The sequence below is a fragment of the Epinephelus moara genome, chromosome 7, assembly GCF_006386435.1.
Source record: "Epinephelus moara isolate mb chromosome 7, YSFRI_EMoa_1.0, whole genome shotgun sequence".
In the NCBI taxonomy this organism is placed as follows: Eukaryota; Metazoa; Chordata; class Actinopteri; order Perciformes; family Serranidae; genus Epinephelus; species Epinephelus moara.
In genome coordinates, this window is record NC_065512.1 from 30614512 (window position 1) to 30636357 (window position 21846).

The 21846-nt window shown below is 40.0% G+C and overlaps 1 protein-coding gene across 1 annotated transcript in view; it reads right to left on the reverse strand.

Moving 5' to 3' along the window:
• LOC126393055 (polycystic kidney disease protein 1-like 2) overlaps positions 1–21846 on the reverse strand; it is a 68060-nt gene that overhangs the window by 18751 nt on the left and 27463 nt on the right. The window contains 21 exon segments of the mRNA XM_050048896.1: positions 1287–1484; positions 3226–3433; positions 3694–3920; positions 4426–4625; positions 7753–7899; positions 8289–8467; positions 11342–11443; positions 11566–11796; positions 11882–12072; positions 12179–12293; positions 13455–13568; positions 14643–14774; positions 15103–15223; positions 16040–16164; positions 16270–16416; positions 16687–16824; positions 19543–19728; positions 19866–20008; positions 20134–20652; positions 20964–21111; positions 21218–21350. Of these exon segments, the coding sequence (XP_049904853.1) occupies positions 1287–1484; positions 3226–3433; positions 3694–3920; positions 4426–4625; positions 7753–7899; positions 8289–8467; positions 11342–11443; positions 11566–11796; positions 11882–12072; positions 12179–12293; positions 13455–13568; positions 14643–14774; positions 15103–15223; positions 16040–16164; positions 16270–16416; positions 16687–16824; positions 19543–19728; positions 19866–20008; positions 20134–20652; positions 20964–21111; positions 21218–21350 (3704 nt within the window).

Sequence of the window (21846 nt, forward strand, 5' to 3'; positions counted from 1 at the left end):
CGAGAGAGACAGAGACAGAGAGACAGAGAGGGTTGGGGCACACACACGCAAACAGACAGAGATACCCATGATGGAAAACAGCCCCAAATGTGACGGAGACAACAGCTGGGAGCAGAAGCGCTTGTCGACCAGCGTGGAGAAATGCACGTCTGATGTGAACGGGCTCGCGCGAGAATTTCGGTGCGCTGCGCTTCGAAGCACTTCGTTGGCAGAGTGGCCCTGGTGTAATTTTTCAAAATTACACAAAGCGAGGCTATTTGTCTTCCTCTGCTTCTAGTCTTGAGCTAAGGATTTATGTTTTGCTTTGTTTTTCATTTGTTTGTAGTGTCTAATGATTGGATCATGGATTCTTTGTATGTAATGTGTTGTTTGAATGTATATAATGGATATAATGGGATTTATGTGTCTGATCCAAGTGGCAACCTATGGGGCTGAAAAATGAAACCAACATGGAGGTGCCAAAAACTGCATTAACTGAATGACCACTTGAGGCTGGCTAAGGCTGTCAATCCCCATAGAGCTCCATGTTAAAATGCCCAACACTACAGCAGAAACAAACATGTTTACAGCCTGGTACAAAAAACAATTTTGGTCTCTATAGCTTATTTCAACATTCAACATATGAAACTAACCAAGATGGCGACAGCTGAAATGCCGTACTCAAGGCTTCAAAACAGCAGTCCACAAACCAATTGGTGACGTCACTATAGCTACTTCTCTTTTTTTTAAAAAAAAAAACAGAACAGAACTATTCTTTTAACATTGACGCCAGCTGTTTTCCAAACCGACTGCCCAATTTTCAGTTGGATTCCGTTCATTTCAGCACACAAAGAAAACCAATTTGCGGTGACTTGGAAAATGTGTGATACATTTAAAGACTCCTGACAAAGTTCTGTGGATGTCAAAATGGTTTTACACTTGTGGGCAAGGACCATAACCCATAAACACAATGCTTAACAATAGCTGCTTCCTTGTGTTGGAGGTCAAAGTGTCCTTGAAAGCACAACCAAAAACAGTTTTCAAAGTGGTTGCCATAAGCAACAGCGCCTGTGTGATAAATAACATTTACAGAATAACAAAGACAAATAAACATAAAGGCAATTAATACTTAACATTAAAGTCTTTCAAGCAACTTGTAACGCTTCGGCTCATCTTGGAAATGAAAAATAGATACACAGCTTGTAGATAACACATGCAAATCCACCACTGTGGTCTTTTAAATGAGTGACTTCTGTACTTGCTCTGGGTGAGTTCATCTGGGTTGGCACAGCTAAATGTGAAGAGTTGATCTTCAAGAGAGCCCTTCATGCCCTGGACCTGCTGCAGAGCCTGGCTGTAGCTGTGTTGGGTGGGGAAGCCGGAGGGTCCCAGCAGGCTCAGCTCTTTGTCAATGTGACACAGCTGCCGGTAAAGATACTGGGTTTTGTTGCTCGTCTTTTGAATCCCCTCCACTGTTGACCCAGGATGCATACTTGCACTGGCCTCTAAAAATGTATAAGATTTCAGACTTAGTAAACTGTGTCTACCTCGTTATTTGTGTATGTAAGAATGTAGGCACATGTTGCATAGGGTTGTGGTCAGACAGAGAGTAAAGTAAATTCTTTGCCTGGCAGCATACCTTCAAATTAGCAACAGATGCAGCCTGTGTGTTTGTGTTCAGCTCATCTTCTGAAAGTTTCCGAACTTACTAGAAACTTCCAGGTGTCTTTGTTATACCCCTTCAATGTCTATCCTTTTTTCTTTGGTCACCGTACTATTACACAGCAGATTTAATAAGCCCTGAGATATGTGTGGAAAATGTCATGCAAGTCAAAGCCTTTCAGCTCACTCAGACGCATATTTTTGTCCTATCATGTCTTTCCATCAACTTTGTATGCAGTTTCACTCTGTCTGAACACACAGTGAATTGTATTACCCCTAATACTTAGGGTGTGAAATCAGTTGCCTTGGAGCCAGACAAATCTGCGAGAAAGTGTTTTATCTGCTCTGGCAGCAGCATCTGGCACCCCTCACCTTTGGACATATTGCCAGCAACTCTGACGGGCCAGTCACAACCGTTTATCTAATATGTGGTGTTGTTGTGACAATGATTGTAAAGAGGAGCACTGCTGAGGCATTTTTGACGATGAAGAAGTCAATCTAAAACAGTTAAGGCCTGTCCTGTTGATTCAAATATTTTAGTGACGTCAAAACACATACTAATGCTACACCATCACAGCTCATCTCTGCATGATGTAGTTGATTTACATTTATCCGTTGCTCAGTGCTATGTCATGTTTCGTCGCTCTAATTTGTTGTAGATCTATTTGATTGTGTTAAGAAGCATTTTGGTCTATGCCCATTGATAACGGCCCCTGGAAATCAAAAATGAAGTAAGAGAGTCTGGAATACTTCACATTTGCGAACTTGTCTGGCAGTGTCAGGCTACAAAGTCCAGCTCTGATTCATTACAATGGACAGTGGATTTAAGATGCTTTCGTTCATATCTTATTCCAAAAAACTGGAACACAATGGGATTTTCTGTGCATATTTGAAGCTAAAAATACATGTGCTTCTGTCCTGGGAAGACAAATTTGTGCACCTCCTTTTTTCATGCTGATAATATAATCACTTTTTGGTTTAGTTGTTCCCAAATTTTACACAAGCCTAATAAAGTCAGTATACTCCTACTTATGCACAATTGAATGCCCAGGCATTAATTCAGATTTTCACAAAGTCACAGTGGGCAAACATTTCGCCTTCTTTTTCTTTTGTAAAATTTGAGAACAAAGCATCACTTTTCAAGTTCTGCCCCCAGTGCGTTACATTTCATAGAAGAAGATCTCTGCATTATCTTTGCATTTATATGAAATTTCACTATCACTAAAGATAAATAATCAGGTTTGCTGCAGGCAAAATACTTTTGAATAGTCAAGCACTTTGAAGAAATGATATTAAGTGAACTGAAAAGAACTGAATTTACCAGTGTGTGTTTATACTGTAGCTGAGACTGTGGGCAGAAACCCTCAGTGTCAAGCTTCTTAAAAGGACTATTGAAAGAAATCTGTGAAAGCTATCAAGTTTGATCAGGTTTAGCTGAGTAGAGCAGACATTAGCTGGGGAAGCGGACAGGGCTTAAGCACTCTATTACATCCACGTCAGCTCATGCTATAAAGAGCACTCTACAAAATTAAGACAGAATTATCTCAAATGTCACAGTATCCACCATCCACAGCAGGTACACACCTGGCAGCTGAGGCTGAACGGGGTTGCAGAAGCTCTGAGTTTTGGTCTGGGTGGTGTCGCTGGTTTTGTTATTCTGTTTGATGAAATCCTCCACCACAGAAAGGACAGCATTGATATCCACTTGTTGTCCAGGCCCAAACTTGAACTCTGTGCATGGTACATTGCTTTTTACGGTCTTAGACAGTGAATGGGCGATTCTTGTGATATCCTGAGAGAGAAAATGTTCAAATACTGAGGTGTTTTTTTTTTTTATATATATATAAAATAACATACTATATATGCATTTCTAAAATACACTTTATTCATTCAAAAATAAGTATTTGCATATCCATTGCTTTTTGAACATGTACGTGGCAATAGAAAATGTATTATTATATAATTTGAATGCTACTGATTCAGCAGCCCCTAAATGTCTATGGCAAACATTGTAAATAGTTACCTATCACATGAAAAACATGAAGCACCTACCTTAATGACAGAGTCTAAAGTGACACTGACATTCATGTTGTTGGTGGTAGCCTGTGAGAAGGAAGTCTGCTCTATAGTATCTGGTTTTTCTGTTTTGTGCTTGCAACAAGACGTCTCCCGAGGACGAGTGTTTCTGAAGATGCTGACAATAAGGATATTCACAGGAAACATGATGAGAGAACTCTGAACTCCAATCATGAACTGTTGCCAGCTAAACTCAAAGTGACCTGAAAATACAGAGGACGAGAGAGAGAGAGATGAAAGACACTGTACAGAATGTGCACAGCATTTTATAAAGGATTATGTCATCTGCAAATTCATGAATGCATATTTTGTCTAAAGCAACTACAAGGACCTTTTTCATAACTTGATGTTATACCACATCTCACAATTTATTTCAAAAATAATATAGACAGATTAAGGACTTTGTCCAGGAGGAGGAGGACCAATTCAGGATTGATTATGAATCTTTTTTAAATTGCTCAGTTGTCTCCATATGTTGAATGAGTGACCAAATTTGACCCGTGTTTTCCCCTGCACTCTATCTCATTCCCTTTTTTGTTCTTCTTTTCTTTTTCTCTTTGCTGAAATTTCCTCTCCTGCTTCCTTTGGGATGGCTAATATATGACTCATAACCAATTTAAACTCCTTGTAGCTGAACTCTAGAGTTCTGAAAACTGCCAGCACATTTTTTTTTTCTTTTTTTTTTTTCATTAATAAAATGTGTTGTACCCAGATCCATGGTCTGCTCAGAGGGATCTGTTGGGATGCCATAAAACATGATGCTGGTCAGCATGGTACAGAGCAGCAGGCTGAAGCAACAGGAAACTCTCTGAACACAAGTGAAGGTGCTGCTCGGTGGTCGACTGATCACAGAGTACCAGAGGTGTCCGTCGCTGAAATCCTTTGAAGTCTTCATGAAGAACAAGTTACTGGAAAAAAACATGGTACATTGGGAAATAAAAACACTTTACAAACTCCATGAACTACCCATTAGTGATCATTTAGCATTATTTAAAAAAAAAAAAAAAACTCTCATCATTTCATCGCTGCATAATCCAACACATACTCACTCCAACCTCGTCACATATTGGCGTTTGGTCATGAACTTTCCACGTCCACATACGACGTGCGAGGTACCCTGAGTGTGTTGGTTGTTGGTGCTCTGGGACACCGTGCCAAGTTCTGCTTGTTACATGCATTGTCTTCTTTCAAAATACCCTTCCGTTTTCACAGGAAATTTACCGTTTACATACAGTCTCTTTCAAAATAAATGCACTACTTTGGTACAACACCGAAAATTGGCTTTTTTTTTTCCTTCAACAACAAACACAAGTGGTAACGTTTTGGCAACAAAAATACGTAGTTAGGTTTCGGTAAAAAGACAGGGTTTGGCTTTAGAATCTTACAGGACGTGAATACAGCTCTCTCAGGTGAAAGTTGGTGTTTGTTGTACCCATCCACCATTCCTCCCGCCTGCCCCAGTTGGCCTTTCACCGCCTTAACTTTTGTCTTTGGCCCGCCACATTTCCTCCTGACACTACCCTTAAAGGGCCAGTGTGTAATATTTGGCATGGTTTATTATCAAATCTGAATCTGAATCTGAATATTCTACCCATTAATATGTTTATATAACTGTATAATCGCTATAAAATAAAATTTGTTTGGTTTTCGTAGCCTTATAATTATGCTTTTATATATATAGCAAGGGCCTTGCTTTAGAGAGGTCGCCATCTTGCGCCGCCATGTATGTAAGGCAGCCCGAGCGGACAATCCAGCCAGCCAGAGAACGCGTTTCGCGTGTATAAATGAACCAACGAAGACAGCGGAAGGAAGGAAGAAGGAGGAGGAAACAGCAGAGAGTGTTAGTAGTTCGTCGATAGAGAGTAGTGAAAAGTTTTTTTAGTTATAAAGTTTGCGAATGGACCACACTTACCACGCAACAGGAGAGAATGAACCCGAACCGTCATCTGCGAGGAAAAGAAGACGCAACTTCACTCCTTGTGATGCACTCTCTGCGGCGCTTTTCCTCCTGATGATATATCTCCCCAACGATGGTAGCAGTAGCACCGAATCCCATTCTGTGCATTCAGCCTCTCTTCTCGCCCGCTCAGCATCAAACACATGGAGTTCCTCATCTGTATGCTCCGGCTCAAACAGGTATGGCTCTGGGTCTGTGTCCGCTACAAGAAACTCTTCAAAATCGCGTTCAAAGTCGTCCATTGCAGCTACTATAGTCCGGAGATATTGCTAGGCTAAATAAACAGCTGAGCTCTGTTTACAGGCTACGCTGTCAGTCAGTGTGCGGGCTGGAGATTGGTGGAGCAGAGAGGGGAGGGGGTACCCGCTTGGTACTGTAAACGAGTATGTGTGTATTAAGTGTGTGTGTTACGCTAGAAGAGTCAGAGTTTGGGACGGAGTCTTTTACCCCCTGGAGTGTTACCGGAGTTTTTGGAGTGCTCAAATAAACTGGCCTTTTTCCCGAACGCTACTCTGGTCTCCTGCTCGTGAGGGATTCATTACAATATCGTAACATAATGTAGATTTCTAAATAAACATTCACCTTGTCGCTAGATAGACCTAATCCTGAAAAACTCGTGTCTGCGCAAGGCTTTTTGTCCCTACGAGGCCACCGTCATTTACCCGACGGGAGGGGTGAGCGAGTGAGCCCTGCAATCTAGAATTTGACCACTGATGTCACTGTTTTCAATGGTTTAATTTCAACCCATTTTACACACTGGTCCTTTAAACTATCACAGCAACTGGCCGCATGTAATGCCGATGTTAAAGGATGCCTTTTTTTCTTGGTTTCTGATGCTGCAAGTCACTCCCCAAGCGCCGGATTTTGACAAATTCGAAATCAGACTGAGCTCTCTGTGCGTAGCTCTTCCATTTTTGATTTCATTTCAGTTCATCTTGCATTAAGTTTAATCCAAATGAATTAGAAATCTGTAAACAGCCAGATATGAAATATAATGAACAGAAATTTAAACACAGCATTTTTGTTTTGCTCCCATTTTTCACAGGTTTAAGCTAAACATGTAAGACTTTTTTCATGCACTCAATAGACATAATTTTTCTCAAATTTTGTCACAAATTTGTTAAAATTTGTGTTGATGAGCACTTCTCATTTTCCAAGATAATCAACCTACCTGACAGATGTGGCATATCAAGATGCTGATTAAACACAACATCATTACAGCACAGGCGTGCCTTGGGATGGTTGCAATAAAAGGCCACTCTAAAATGTGCAGTTTCATCAGATAACACGATGCCACAGATGTCCCAGATTTTAAGGGAGCATGCCATTGGTATGCTGACTGCAGAAATGTCCACCAGAGCTGTTGCCTATAAATTAAATGTCCATTTCACAACCATAAGATGCATCCGATGTCTTTTCCATTAATTTGGCAGTACATCGAAAAATGGGAGCAAAAATAAAACAGTAACAAAAAAAAAAAGGACATACTGTGCTGTGGCCTACATAGCTGAGAGTAACTATTCAGGGATTTATTCAGGCACACTCAGTGCTATTAATTTTGCATTTTTCTGTAACATATTTAAATTGCCTTTTGACTATCTGGCACAGAATGAATAGAAACATCCCTCTATGTTATATCTGCCTCATTCATTTTCTATGCATTAATAGATTTTGTCCATGGTAATAATTGTGATAAAAAACCATCTCACAACAGTTTGGGTTAACCATTGCTTTTTGCTTGTACTGCTGTGAAAAACCATATTTTAAAAAAACCCATACATACTTATCTCTTGGCTTGTTTGATTCTGCTGTCATGAAACAAAATGCACAAGTGTTGGAGCATAGGAACTCAGCTACATTCTGCCCTCTGGTTTTAGAATATGCCATAACTCAAAACCTAGGCTTGTGGTAAACTTGACAATATTCAAGCAAAAATCATTTCATTTGCATTTAATCTGCACTATCATTCACATTCAGATGAAAAATTTCTGTTTGGGTTTCACACTCAGCCTTTAGGCTTTCAGCAGTTTCCTTGAGTGTATAATTTTGCTGCCCATACCTGAATGGTTTCACCTTACCTGAACCTCTTCAAATCCACCTCTGTCGAACCAGGAAAAACTTTATCAAGGGAACAATCGCCCAAGTCTATCGCCAGCCAGGAGTTGCATAGAAAATGCCATTTCTGTTCCGTCTGTAGGTCCTGTACCACAATGTTGCCTACATACCTGGAAAAAACACAGAGAAAGCAAAAAGGTAAAAATGTTTTGTTTTGGGTTTTTTTTAGGTCAAAAACTCAGTTTTGTTTTGTTTTCTAAACAGACCTCAAGGTGTCAAAATGTTTTGTTCAGAGCACTAAAGTGACAACTTAATTGTATTTGATGACTGTGTTCTCTTACCAAAAAAAAAAAAGAAGAAAGGATAAAAGAAAGAAACAGTAATTATGGATAATTGTGAGCCTAAACATATTGTACTCACATTATGTTCAATGTTCTAAGTCATATCAACTACATCAGAGGAAATGCTATGGCTTATGTTATATTGCAATAGCTTCTAATGGAGTTGAAAATTACACTTTGAAGATACTTTTCTGAGTGGCTCTGACACATTTACCTACCAGGAGGGATGGCTCCCTGAGTTGTCATGCCACAGTCTGATGCCCTGCAGATCTCCCAGGGAGAAGGGTGTAGCTAGCAGGAACACATCCACTGCTCCTCTCTCAAACACACGTTTCTTTGGATCTGTCAGATGATGTGGTTCACTGTTTCCCTCTGCACCCAGCAGAGTGATTGTCACCTAAGATAGTTCAGTTGTCTGTATTTTAAAACTGAAAAGTCCAAAACAAAAAACTTACAAGTATACAACCTCCACTTTGACCAATAAACAACAACAAGCCGTAAAGGGAACATTCCCCACCTTTTATGCCTATGTCCAATTAGTGCTGATGGTAAATGTAGTCCACTGAAGCAATAAATCCCTCAGTGCATGCTATACTGACCAAGAAAGCCCAGTTTCCCTGCTCATGGAGCCGTGCCAGCAGTGCAAAAGGCACTGTAAAATGCATCCTCATCCATAACAGCCTCTGCACTCATATTTTGAGACACCACTGTTGGAAACGTAGCTAGTTGGAGCAGCAGCAACAGGAAGAACAACAGACCTTGCAGCTGCAAACTCAGCTTTCCTTGTCAATATAGCATGCACTGAGGAATTTATTGCTTCAATCTACTACATTTATTAACATTTACTGGACATCCACATAAAAAGGGGGCACACACTTTTGGCTATTTAGTGCAATTTAATTAAAAGTCGTATGAAACTTCATCAGCAAAGTTCAAGAGACTGTGTGATGTATAAATGAAATGAATATTATGAATATTATATCTGCCTTTCATTTGGCCGATCAGTGTAATTATGACAATGTCAAAACAATCCACTGTAACACATTGTTGGAGAACTTTTTCTTAGAATTGATTCAGTGACATTCAACATATTCTCTCAGGAAAAGTCAAATACACACTCACCAAAGTAAGTCTTTTAAATTTTGGTTTAGACTTAAAAAAAATATTGATTATTGGAAGACTGAATAAGGAACAAGAAAGCTCGAATGATTTGCTGGTAAAAACACTTCTAAAAGGTTCACAGATAAAAGCTCCCCACCTGTAAAAATAACCAACTGAGTTGAAAACAAAATCTAGGAGTCCTCTTTTTGACCATCTTACAAAACTCCAATATTCACTCTTTTTCACTCTGCTGTTAAATGTTCCACTGTGGTCTCCATTATCTGTGCCACTACAGACATAAACCAAACACAAATTGATAGTCGAAGCAGAAGTAGTCGGCTTGTGGTTAAAAGGTGGAACTAAGAGCAATGAAATCACTTGATGAGTAGCCGTCTGTCCTCCATTTAAAACTATTCAGGCAGAGATCTGACCCTGCACTTGTATTGCCATTAGCTGTTTGGTTTATGCTTCACAATCACTGGTTCATTCACAGCTTTGTAGCTAATAACACAAAGCTCCCTCCACCACCATAGCTAGGGCTGAGCAAAATACTCAGATGAAACAAGTATCCTGTGTAGATACTGTACTTTATATAAGTACATGTTTCATCTGCAATAATAGTGCCAATACCTGTACGTGATGAAGGAAAATCCTCATGAGGGTAGCTGTTTTCAATCTCTTATTCTTGTGATCAAAAATGATCTGAAGCTCAATCTTGCAATTGTTCTGTTTAGAATTTTCTTAACTTCTGATTTAAAGGGGCTTTATTAATGTGGGAAACATTTGCATTGCTAAAGCAAGTGTGAAATGAAAACAAAAATTGTGCATATAACAAGTAAAGATCTACTGGAGCAATTGAGAGCAAAGAGAAACTGTAGCAAAATGGTGCACTCCGTTTTCAGATTGATCGTGCCCCCAGGCTTAAATAAAGGTAGGATCTGGAGGATTTTCAAACAAAACAAAATATAGACATATACAAATGAAATCCTGCTTAATCATCACCTATGGGCTTCTACTCATGTATGGTGGTGACTCTGTTTGCAGAGCTCCTGCCCTTTAACTGTATTTTGATGTTTTTGTGAGCTCGGACCGCCAGCCAATGAGAGAGTGCAGGTGCCATGCCCGAGCGTGTCCGAGCGTGCACCAGCGCGAGCCTTGCCTGAACCTCTTCTGTGAAGCCTTCTTCCGTACCTCCGGGTTTCGTACAGCCGGGAGAGTTGAGCCTGATAGGAGGGGCCAAATTTGAATGTGTGTTTACAAACAGCAACTGGAAAATCCTCCACACCCTACCTTTAAATAAGGACGCATTCACACTGGCGCTATTTGGTCCACTTTAAATGAACCCTGGTCCACTTCCACGAATAGTGTGGTTCATTTGGAGTGGTGTGAACGCTCATTCGAAGTCTGGTGCGGACCAAACAAGCAAACCCTGGTCCGCTTGAAAACTGGGGGTCTCGGTTCACTTGCAAGTGGACCCTGGTGTGGTTTGCTTACAGTGGGAAATGCAAATGGACTATCCAGCGAACCAAAGAGAGGAAGTGACGTAGAGCACAGTGCATTTTGGGGTGGAAAAAAACAAAGCCAACAGTGCAGGCTGGGAGAAAAAGTTTGAAAATGTCTTGTGGGCAGACGTGGAGTAGTGAGGAGGTGCAGGCACTTACTGAGATATGGTCAGAGGACTATATATCGCAGTTGCTTGTGGCTACCCACAATGGATTTCTGTTTTCAGTCCTGGCAATCGATGAGCCAAACTTTTTTTCTTCCTCATGCTTTTTTTTTCCTGGTCAGTGGTTGTTTCGGGCAGTACCGCCCCCCAGATGAGCAGCTGTTGTAACTGTGTGATGTTGTACAGGCTTTAAAAAGTGTAGTGTAAAAGTGAACCGAACCAAATGAAGGTGTGACATTTTTGGGCATTCCCCGCCCAATCGAACCGAGTCCCGATACAGACAATTTAGTTGATTGAATAGAAACAGATACAGATAAAGGTGTACTAACTCATCCCTAACCCTAACCTCCTACTTACGAGGTATTGTTGTTTTACTTATAATGTAATGTCCATGTAATGCTTCTTAAAAGGATATCAGCAGAATCCTTGTTGCGGTGCAAATTCTTTGCAGGCTCCTGCCAAATCTAACTTTAAATATTTGCTATGCACTAATATCATATTTACCTGAGAGGAAGTGGAGGCTCCTCCCCGGTGCCCAGTGCTGACACTCAACAGGTAGCGATACTCATCCATGGGATCATTGTCCTCCAGCACAGTCACCTTGACCTGCCGACCAGCCAAAAACATAAAGCATGTTTCTTTTAAGATGCTTTTTGTATGTGGGGTTACATTTTATGTTGCTTTATTTTTTTTTTAAATTATACTCTGGTACTGAAGATATACTGTACCTTGGCCATGTCTTGAATGTCTTTTCTTCGTGCCCACACAACCACCAAGAGATAGGCCACAAAGAGAGACCCCACAAAGCAGACAACCACAGGATTCTCAGCAAAAGTCGCAAACAGCTCAGCAGTGCGTGATGGATCCACAAGGTTGGGAGTGACGAAGAAAGAGCTTCCGAAGAAGGTGAGGTGGTTGCAGAGGCACACTGTGACTAAATGTGTGGTCTCTACACCGACCTTGGAAGACAGTAAAAACATTTATTGTCATTAAAGTTTCAGAGACACGTTACACTTGACAGACAGATTGAATTACTGCACTTACCCTGCATCCATAACTGCTCCAATCCAATTTTGACTCATTCCAAAATTTGCATGCTGTAGTGATCGAGGTCATTGTTAAACTGGCATTGATGGATTTTATACCTGGGCCTACAATGGGCCTCACTACAAGATAGTGCATTCCAGTGTTTCCCTTTAAATCTTTAGGGTCTAGCAGCCAAGTGTATCTCTCCTCTGTACAAGACACACACACAAGTACTCAGATAAGTATCAAATCAAATTTAAAAGGCATTAGAGTAAAAACATGTCATCTCCACCATGAAGCAAAGGGATTTGTTACCTGGTGTTGCTCCCTGATGAGGCATCTCTGTCATTGCAACATAATTGGTTTCAGTAGGGTAGGCCATATAACCCAGGAGCAGTTTGAAGGGTAAAGGATCATTTGAAGGCACCATCTTCAAAACAAATATTGACAGAGTTGCAACAAAATGATCAGTGCATAACTTGATGTGTCCAGAAAGTTCTTAATTTAAACACAGAAGAATAGCAATTATATTCCAGATTTTTTTCCCAGCATTTTCAGATTTTCCTCAATTTTTAGACTCACGATACCAAAAAAAATGGCACAATTAACAAACAATCAAATCAGTAATAGTAGAAGAATTTATGATGTTGGCAATTGTGGTGGCCATGCAACCATTTCTCAATCCAGGGCATTAAATACCAATGCTTTGTCAGACCCCTTGTCATTTTATAGCAATACACACTGCATCCTTTAGCATATCTATAGCCCTTTGTAGATAGGAATTGTGCACATTTGCAGGAAAGCCCAATCAGTCTTTTTTCAGCATTGGCAGTATAAAAACAAAATCAGGGAGTGTGGAAAAATGCCGCCTACCTACTTTTGTTTATACAGAATGTGCCTTTTTCCGGGGCAATGGGGGGCATGAGCAAGTAACAAAACGTGTAGCTCAGCGTGTGACGTAAACAGTGACGTGGGAGGGAAGCCGCAGCTAGTCAGTCCTTCGGCAAGTGAGTTGGCCCGTTCTTCGCCTTCCCCGTCATCTGACGGTTAATGGCCTCTTCGTTTGCAAGGGCAATGTAGAGTCTGTATAGAAACTAGGTTATATGTAACATGATGGTAATACGTCATGTGAGTGCCTATTTTTATCAGTGATGCAAGTGCAAGACAATTGTACGTAAGTTGCATAATATTATGTCAAAACAGTATTTGTGGTTTCACACAAGACACAAACAGCTTCCTGGATGAAAGTCTGGTTTTGTTTGACCCACGCACCCCCCTTTCCTCCTGCCCTAAGCAGTATTTCTTGCTCTTTATACTAAGTCAGTTGCTCTGAGCCTCAAATACTGCCGCAAATGGGTTTAAATTGGAGTTAGCCCACATGCTAAAGGGTGCCTTTGGCATCAATGTCAGACACTGAGGGCATGACAAAGTATTGGCATTTGACACCCTGGAAATAAGAATGGGGAGTGTTTTGCTAGTAATACAGCCAATGTAATAAATGTGTCAAAGTAAACCAAAACTGATGTGAAATTAGTTTTCTAAGGTGCTGATTACACGTCTCAGAAGTGGAGATAAGAACATCTTACTGCACCTTTAACACCAATGTATTGTCAGCTACAGGAATGTCTATGGTGGTTGTGCTATAGTTTCCCAGGTCCAAAACCGAGGTGTTCACCTGCTCTCCAACAAGTCTCGGCAACAGAATCTGCGGACCAGGCAAAGTGCTAGAAATACATCCAAATAACAAACTCTGCATACAAATATAAAATGATTCTCTGTACCATCTGCAGATTGTAATCTAATAAAACATTTTAACAAGCAGGTGGTGCAATTAACAGAGTGTGCTCTCCATGGTCATCATTTACAATATTGTTCTATTTTCTCATCTGTCCCATTAGTTAGAATAGTGTATAAGATATAAATGGCTGTATGGGTTTGGTAATTTACAGTCTTTTCATTGTGTTTGGTGTTCTGTTGAAAGCTGGAGAAGGGAAAACAGTGTAGTGTAGTTTATTATATATGATATAAACAACATTTAAAGTTAAAATTTTGTATTTGAATGTGTGTTAATAGTAAAAGTATTACAAAATAGCCGCACTGCTAACATGAACAAACAAATAGACTTTCTGTTTGTCTTCTACTGTTCACACTTTGAAGTGTTCTCAAATGGTCTTGCTCATGTGAATTTAATGACTCATGACTCCCAAACAGTAAACAGCTGAGACACTAATCTTGTGAATGAAGGTTGAGGCCTTAAAATTCACTGAGACATTTCAAAGCTGAGAGCATGCAGCACACCTGGGGTCGCTGGATACAAAGTGGGATGAGTAAGAATCTCTGTTCATGCATTAAAGGCAGGCGTGTTATGCACTGCCAACTCCTCTAATCCTCTTTAACCTGAGTGCTCTCCTCGTGGCTGGGGGGGCAATGAGTCTGTTTTTAATGAAATAGGCAGTCCTAACCTAGCCTAACTGATATATTGACTGTTCTCTTATGAATCTACTTCAGCTTATCCCAGTGGTCTTTGCAGCCACAAGCATCTCTAACCCCAGGTTAAGTGCTCCGTTCATGCTACTGCTAATGAAATACTTACTTATGTACTGTACACTGTACATTGTCTGACCTTTTTATTTCATAGAGTACTCCATACAAGCCGCTTGAGTTGATTGTTCAATCTGAAGTCTGTTTTTGTTAAAAGGAGGTACAGACCTGTCCCCACAGTCAACATGCTCTCAACAGGAGAGCACAGTGTAAAACAATCCCCACTTGCTGCACTGACCTTGACATCCTCACTCAAGTTCTCCACAGGGATATCGGAGCCATCAGTTGTTGTGAGGGATAGAGCACCTATTTGGCCGCTGATGTTTCCTCTCTCATTCCAGGAAAATGGGTTTTTGTCTACGCTCAGCATCTGTAAATATGTTTAGAGTGCAAAGTAGGTTTAAGCCCCGTTAGCAGGTCAGACGCTTCAGAAAATTGAGAAAAACGTGGGATATAACATGCACACCATCCTCTGTATTTGTAGGGAAGGTGTCCTGAGGACAAAGACAACAGTAATGTTGAGAGTTAATAAAAAAATATCTGTAGCAAAGTAAATGCACTAACCAATGAACCACAAGCACATGACAAATTAATGCATTAATATACCAGAGAAAATTGATGCATCATTTTAAAGTGCTGACTCTGAAAATCAACAATTGACACGAATACGGGTAAACACATCAGCATTTCTGACTCACCCTTATATCCACTGGTTCATCTGAAGGTAACACATCAGGGGGTAGTTTTGGGAGAGAAAATGATGGGCTGGAACTGTTGGGAATATTTATAGACTCTGTGTGCAAACTTCCAGGTGTCACTCTGAGGGAAAAAACGTAAAGAGACTCATATAAGTTAGTTAGTTAGTTAGTTAGTTGGTTGGTTGGTTGGTTGGTTAGTTAATAGTCAGTTGTGTTTTTTGTTTTCTGTTTTAGATTGCTTGTGTTCTTAGGACTACTGTTCAGTCTTTGGGGATCTTACCCCTACATGTTTTCAGCACAGACCCAAATGATTTAAAAAGATGTGCAGGCCAGAGGTATTACTCTACATTTTAAGTGCACGTCATTCATATAGGCACTTTGTCGCACTCTACATTTTTTTGGTAAAGGCAGTAACAAACTGATAACCGACGTTTGAACCCAAAGCAACCCATATTTCTTACATCATTTAGAAATCTCTCAGCACAGGGAAATACTTGTATAATCCCCATCTTAGCCATCTTCATATCTGTCCAGTAAATACAGCCTACAGCTACAGATGTTACAAATGGTTAGCTTATCTGAGCATTAAGACTTGAAACTGGGGAGAACTGGTAGCCTGGCTCTCTTCAAAGAGAAAGAGCACCCACACAGCTCGCTTAGTAACAGCTTATCTAGTTGCAGTGTGTTAGAGGAGCTGGGTGGGAGCTTTGGCTACCTTCAGATAGAACAATGTTAGCTGTGTCCCCTTGTTGTCAGTCGTTATGCTAAGCTACAGTAACCTGCTGCTGGCTATAGACTTATATTTACCACAGAGACATGAGAGTGCTACCTTCTCATCTAACTCTCCACCACAAAGCAATTAATAGTACTTACAAAAAAACTGTACTATTGAAATAAGTCTATCCACTGTATATGACAACCGTGCTAAAGGACTTACCTATGAACAAACACACCAATATGAGCTTGTTGGATGATAGTTGGCCTCTGGTGCACATCTTTAAATGCTAACAGTGCACTCTGTGTATTGCTCAGGGCAAGGAGAAGGGCATCAGAGACATTCCTCTGCAAAAGATAACACAAAGCATTCATGTCAAGAGAGAGTTGTTCTGTTATAAAGGGTTAGAGAAAAAACACCATCAGCACTGGACATAAGGTTAAACAACTCACACTTGAAGAATAGTGCAGGATATTGCTTATTCCTTCCACAATGGTGCTGGCTGCAGTGTGTATTTCATTGATATTTTCTTCGCTATTGGTAATGTTCATGTGGAGGAGGGATGAGCTGAGGGCTGCAAACAATAACGAAGCCTCTTCCTGTAGTGTGGGAATCAAGGCTCAAAATTACAGACACTTTTGTAAGATTTTATGTTAGAAGTAACATTTTGTATAATCAAGGACATCATAACACTCTCCTGATATCTCACCTCTTAATACCCTGCCTCATATACACATACAACTTACAAGACTGAGCTAACCTTGTCCTTCCAATGGCTATTCATTGTCAAAAAGCAATAAACCATGGTTAAAACGGCACTTGACAGAGTTTTTCCTCCTTCCCACAAAGTGTGATTCACTGGACAGTACCTGAGCAGAGGTGCTGAGTTCAGTGCCTTTCTGGACAACAGCAGTAAGTCCTCTGGTGGTTGCTTGAACTTCATCTGGAGTGTTGATGGGAGCTGCTTTTACTATGTTATTCATTATGTCCAGCATCTTCTCACGAAGCTTCAACAGATAAAACCATGACATTTTGTTATTAGTGTAGTATTTAGTTGTACAATATCTTTAACCAAATGAAGATAAAAAAAAGTCTTCCATGTAAAGACAGGCTGTCTCTGTAGGTTGTACTTAGGTTCATGGAATTCTACTTATTTGAGTCTTGAAGAGGGGTGTCTGCCACACACCTCAAGGGGGGCAGACACAGTAACCTATCATACATGCCTTTACAATCACTGTTGGGCAAGTTAATTGAAATTGTAGGCTAATCCATTACCCATTGAAAAGTAATACATTACTTTATTAATACTCAACAGCATAAGTGGTTGCACTGCTTGTCATGGGGTTTGCATTGCTCAGCTCAGTTCCAGCCATTGTTTCCACTTCCCCTCATCAGCACTGTCAGTACTTTTATCAGCTCCTTTACCCCAGTCAGTTGTCAGTATTTTTGGAATATCCTGGTTGTTTATGTGAGCATCATACCCTGATTTCAGAAACCTAGATAAGCCCTTATTGTCATGGTTTTGAGAAACCTGGCTATATTATGTGGTAATCTGATAAAAACCAGATAGGTGTAATTCAAAGTGAGATTAGTCAGGCAGTTTTTAGTTGGAAATGGGTTTCCAAATGGGTTTTCATGTGAAAATTGACTTTAATTGTTACAGGCAGCCCCACGTCAGCCTTTTATGAGCATAAAATGGCTATCATTTACAGTCTCTACACGGCCTTGATCCCTGTTGCCCTGGACTGTCTTTCCTTGAGTTTTTCATTCTATGAAGATAGCTCTCTTTCAACCTAGCTAGATCGCCATTGTAAATTATGTTACATTTACAGAAATGCCACCAAATGAAACCATGCAATTACAGTAGCCCTGACTATATCATGTGGCTTTTTTTGCCATGTGAACCTACTGTATACAAGTGATGCAGAAAATCTGAACAAAAATGCGTCTTTTTATTGACAAGGTTGTTTGTGTTTTTACTGAACTACCGAGTGTGTTTTTAATGTTCTCTTATTCATTTACCCATGCTTGCATGAAAAGAAGCCTTCCAAAAAATTGCAGGTAGCATTATACATTAATAATTCTTTAAATAATTAATCATTATGTGTTTACTTGCATATGACATGCAGTATAATTTCCTCAAATCATATCATAATGTTACCACCTTGAATTGTGTTTGAAGCCTTGATCTTGATGTACTGAAGTCTGTTTTATGCTGCTTCTATATTACAGCTAATACTAGAATAGTGATTAGAAAATTGATCAGTCTATTGGTATTCATCACAGAAAATATTCAGTCAATAAAATTCATTTCACTTTGATTTGCCCAAAAAACTTAATTGATTTCCATATATCCTTCATTACAGGGCAATGTCAGGATACGTCAATTAAGTTCTTGAACATGATGTTTAAATCTGCCGCATCATATTTAAAGTTTATGAGCTGTAGAATGTGCAGTTGTCATGTTATAATGATGATAATAATAATAATAATAATAATAATAATAACTTCTGAATTCACACAGTTTTCTGCCAGCATTTCTCTCCTGCCTTAATTGAAGCAACGGTATTGCTTTTTATTGTTTCAGTTTTGAGAGTCAAACACGCATGATTTGACTTGTCTTATGGGAATGCACTCAGAGCAGGAGGTAGAGAGCTGGGGTTAACAGAGCAGGTTGATAACGACTTTTGTGGTAGACGTTATTTCAGACTGAGGTTTTACAGTTTGTTGAGCCAGCTAAGGCAAAAAAAAAGCCTGACTCTGTTTGACTTCCTTTGTGGTAAAGCCCTCGGGATACTGTAGCATGTAGGCACCTTAGCCAGGTTTCTGAACATTGTTTACAAGGTATGCACACAATCAGGTTTCTCATGACCATCAAATATCATATCCCAAATAAGATCTACACCAGGTCAGGGCTCCTCAAAATACTAATGATCATGTAAACATTCTCAGTGTTGCATTATGCCTTGCCTTTGAGCCCCCTGTACAGTACCTGAATCTTGAACCCTGTAACCCGTACCTGAACCTAACCTTAATCGAAGGTTACATTAGTGTAACTCTTGTTCTACTAGCACAGGCTGCACGTATTCAGGTAGGCACATCCCGATAGACCTACTACATTTATGTAAATTTCAGTGGGCAACTGCCTGCTTGTGATTGAAGGAGAGTATTACCCATAGAGTCCAGTAGAGGGCAGAGCCTGTGTGAGATAGAATTTCTGCCTACCTGCACCTTTGAACTCTGTTACTTCTCTTTGGACTTTTCCACCCTTGCCAGTAAGTACATGTCCCTTCATTTAATCAGTAAATCCAGGAACTTCTCTGTCTGCTTCACTGTCTGTGTTTGAGCCCTCCTCCCTCTGTTGCCTGTATTTCTTTGTGGACATAAGGCATTCCCGATCTCTGTGTGTTGGAGGGTATAAGTCTGTCGAACCTATGACGATACCCAGGATCACAGCTAGGTTTGGTCTGTTGTGCTTGCGATGACGCCCAACTGTATTTTGGCATTATGGTGGTTTTGTTTTTACAGTACACTCTTATCACAAACTTCCTGATTGAGAAATATCCTCCAAGAGCATTTGATAGTTTGGACCATGGACCTTGTTTCCAGCACCCAAATGCAAATCAGGGAACTTGAATATTCTCAAATGGATCTATGCAACCTACTAAGATGCACTGATGCCAGATATTTGCAATCCAAGGCAATGTCTCTGAGAGGTCATTTACCTTTTGCCTGTCAGCTTGTTTCGATTCATCAGATTGGGCATTCAGTTTATTGGCCACAGAACTGAAGATTTGTCCCACAGTTGCTCCTGACAGTACACCGTGCTCCTTTAGCTGAACCAAAGCATTCTCCACTGAAGCCTTAAGATCATCTACCGAGGAGCTAGATACCGCTGTGTAATCCAGCACCTGAGGAGAAAGACATATTCTTACTGCAAGATAAAGAAAGCTTACAGCATTTCTATAGGATGTGTTCTGTTAGTAACCCCGTTTCTTCTATCATTGTGGGGTTGTTGTTTTTTTTGTTTGTTTGTTTTTTTACAAACCTCTGCAGTGACAGTGGTGCTAGCTACAAAGCTGCCATTGTTTGCAGTTGCTTTGATATTCAGCTTGTAGCTGGAGCTGCTGTCTCCAAGAGGGAGGAAGACAGCCTTCACTTCATTGTTGTTGCTGCAGCGCAGATGCTTACCTGACAATTTTCAAAAAAGAAAATAAATCAGTTTGACAGATTTCTATGAAAGTAATCTAGGGGATATTTTGAGATAGCTGTTTTTTTCAGTTATCATAGAATGTTTTCTGACCTGGATTACTTACCTTCATCAGTCTTAAAACAATACTGACAGTCAGAACAAGGAACTTCAGTATTGCAAGTTATATCGAAAGCATCAAGGATTGTTCCCCTCTGTGGTGATATGCTACACTTAAGGCTGTCAAAATTGTTGGTGGTGACTGGTGGAGATGTATCACCAGTGTCTGTGGTAGTAGGTGTGGCAGTGATGTCAGTAATAGTGCCAGGTGATGTAGAGGCAGGACCAGTGGTGGTTTCTTCGGGACTGTCCTCTTCCTTACCGTCTTCCTCCTTACTGTCCTCTTCCTTACTATCTTCCTCTATACTGTCTTTTTCCTTGCTGTCTTTTTCCTTACTGTCCTCTTCCTTACTAGCTTCCTCTTTACTGCCTATTTCCTTGCTGTCTTTTTCCTTACTGTCTTCTTCCTTACTGCCTATTTCCTTGCTGTCTTTTTCCTTGCTGTCTTCTTCCTTACTGTCTTTTTTCTTCTCAGTAGATGACGATGTCTTTATGATGTATTTGTGGTAAAGTGGTACAACATCCGCTTTTGTGTAAATGAAAAAGAACAATGTGTATTATTTCCAAGAAATAAAAGTGCTGGTTTGCAAAAGCAGGTTTATCAATCTTGATTAAATAGTCAAAAATAGTGACAGGCCAACATTAAAATCATTCCTTTAAATTGATATAGTATTGGTGTTTCTCACATCTGCATGAAATAAACTACACATGAGAAAACTGTTCACATCATTAACCCTGGGTTACATCTGACATAAATTAATAATTGGTCTGAACCAAAAAATGACCACAGATCAAGGCAGGATAATTACATTATTCTAATGTATCATGTGTACCTACCTGACGTTATCACCACAGTGACATCCAGACCTTTAGATTTGGCTGCCTCAAGAATCCAATTAGACACAGTGTATTCAGTCCCACCATGCGTTTTCAGTACGAGTGGCCTTTTCTTTTCCATTTTATAGCAGTCTTTTTCTATATCTCCCTGTTAATAAATTAAAATGCAACTTAATTAAGTTTCTGACAAATTGTTTTTACAACATTAAACACTATGTGATCTTTGAGTCCCAGAATTAATTTATCAGACTTACTGGCCAGTTTTTGTCGTCACGTAGGTCCTCAATGTTCCACACAATCTGTGGACACTGTTGTCCTTTACAATCCATTGTAATTTTTGCATCCTTGTTCTTCTTGATTGGGTTACAGCCTTCAGTGCAAGTGAGACTATGGTATAACAAACACATAGATCATTTGGTTAACACACAACTAGAATGTCTACATCTAAAAATAAATTTTTTTTTTAAAAAAAAAGCATTGCGGTGAAACAATTTACTGTAGGTGTATACTGTACTCAGGGTTTCAGGGTTCGGAGTTACGAAATACAAGTAATGGCGTTCCATATTTAAAATACCTGTATTTTGTTGCAGTTCATTGGCGGTATTCTGAATACACTTATTGTAGTGGAATACGTTTTACAGGTAACCTTCCCAACACTGACCACAACTGATAAACAATTACATTTTAGTTATCTGCTTAATCTGATGACACAAAAACAACAGCATTCCATTTAGGGGGGGTTGTTCTACGGTCTTGGTGTTGCTCACTGACATGGCTTACTGAAAAACATAATCGAACTGAGCCGTTGTTAACAAAATTAGCTCCACCTGTGTCTTTCTATGACTGGTCAAAACGTCTGCCATGAGAAAGGTCTATCTTTACA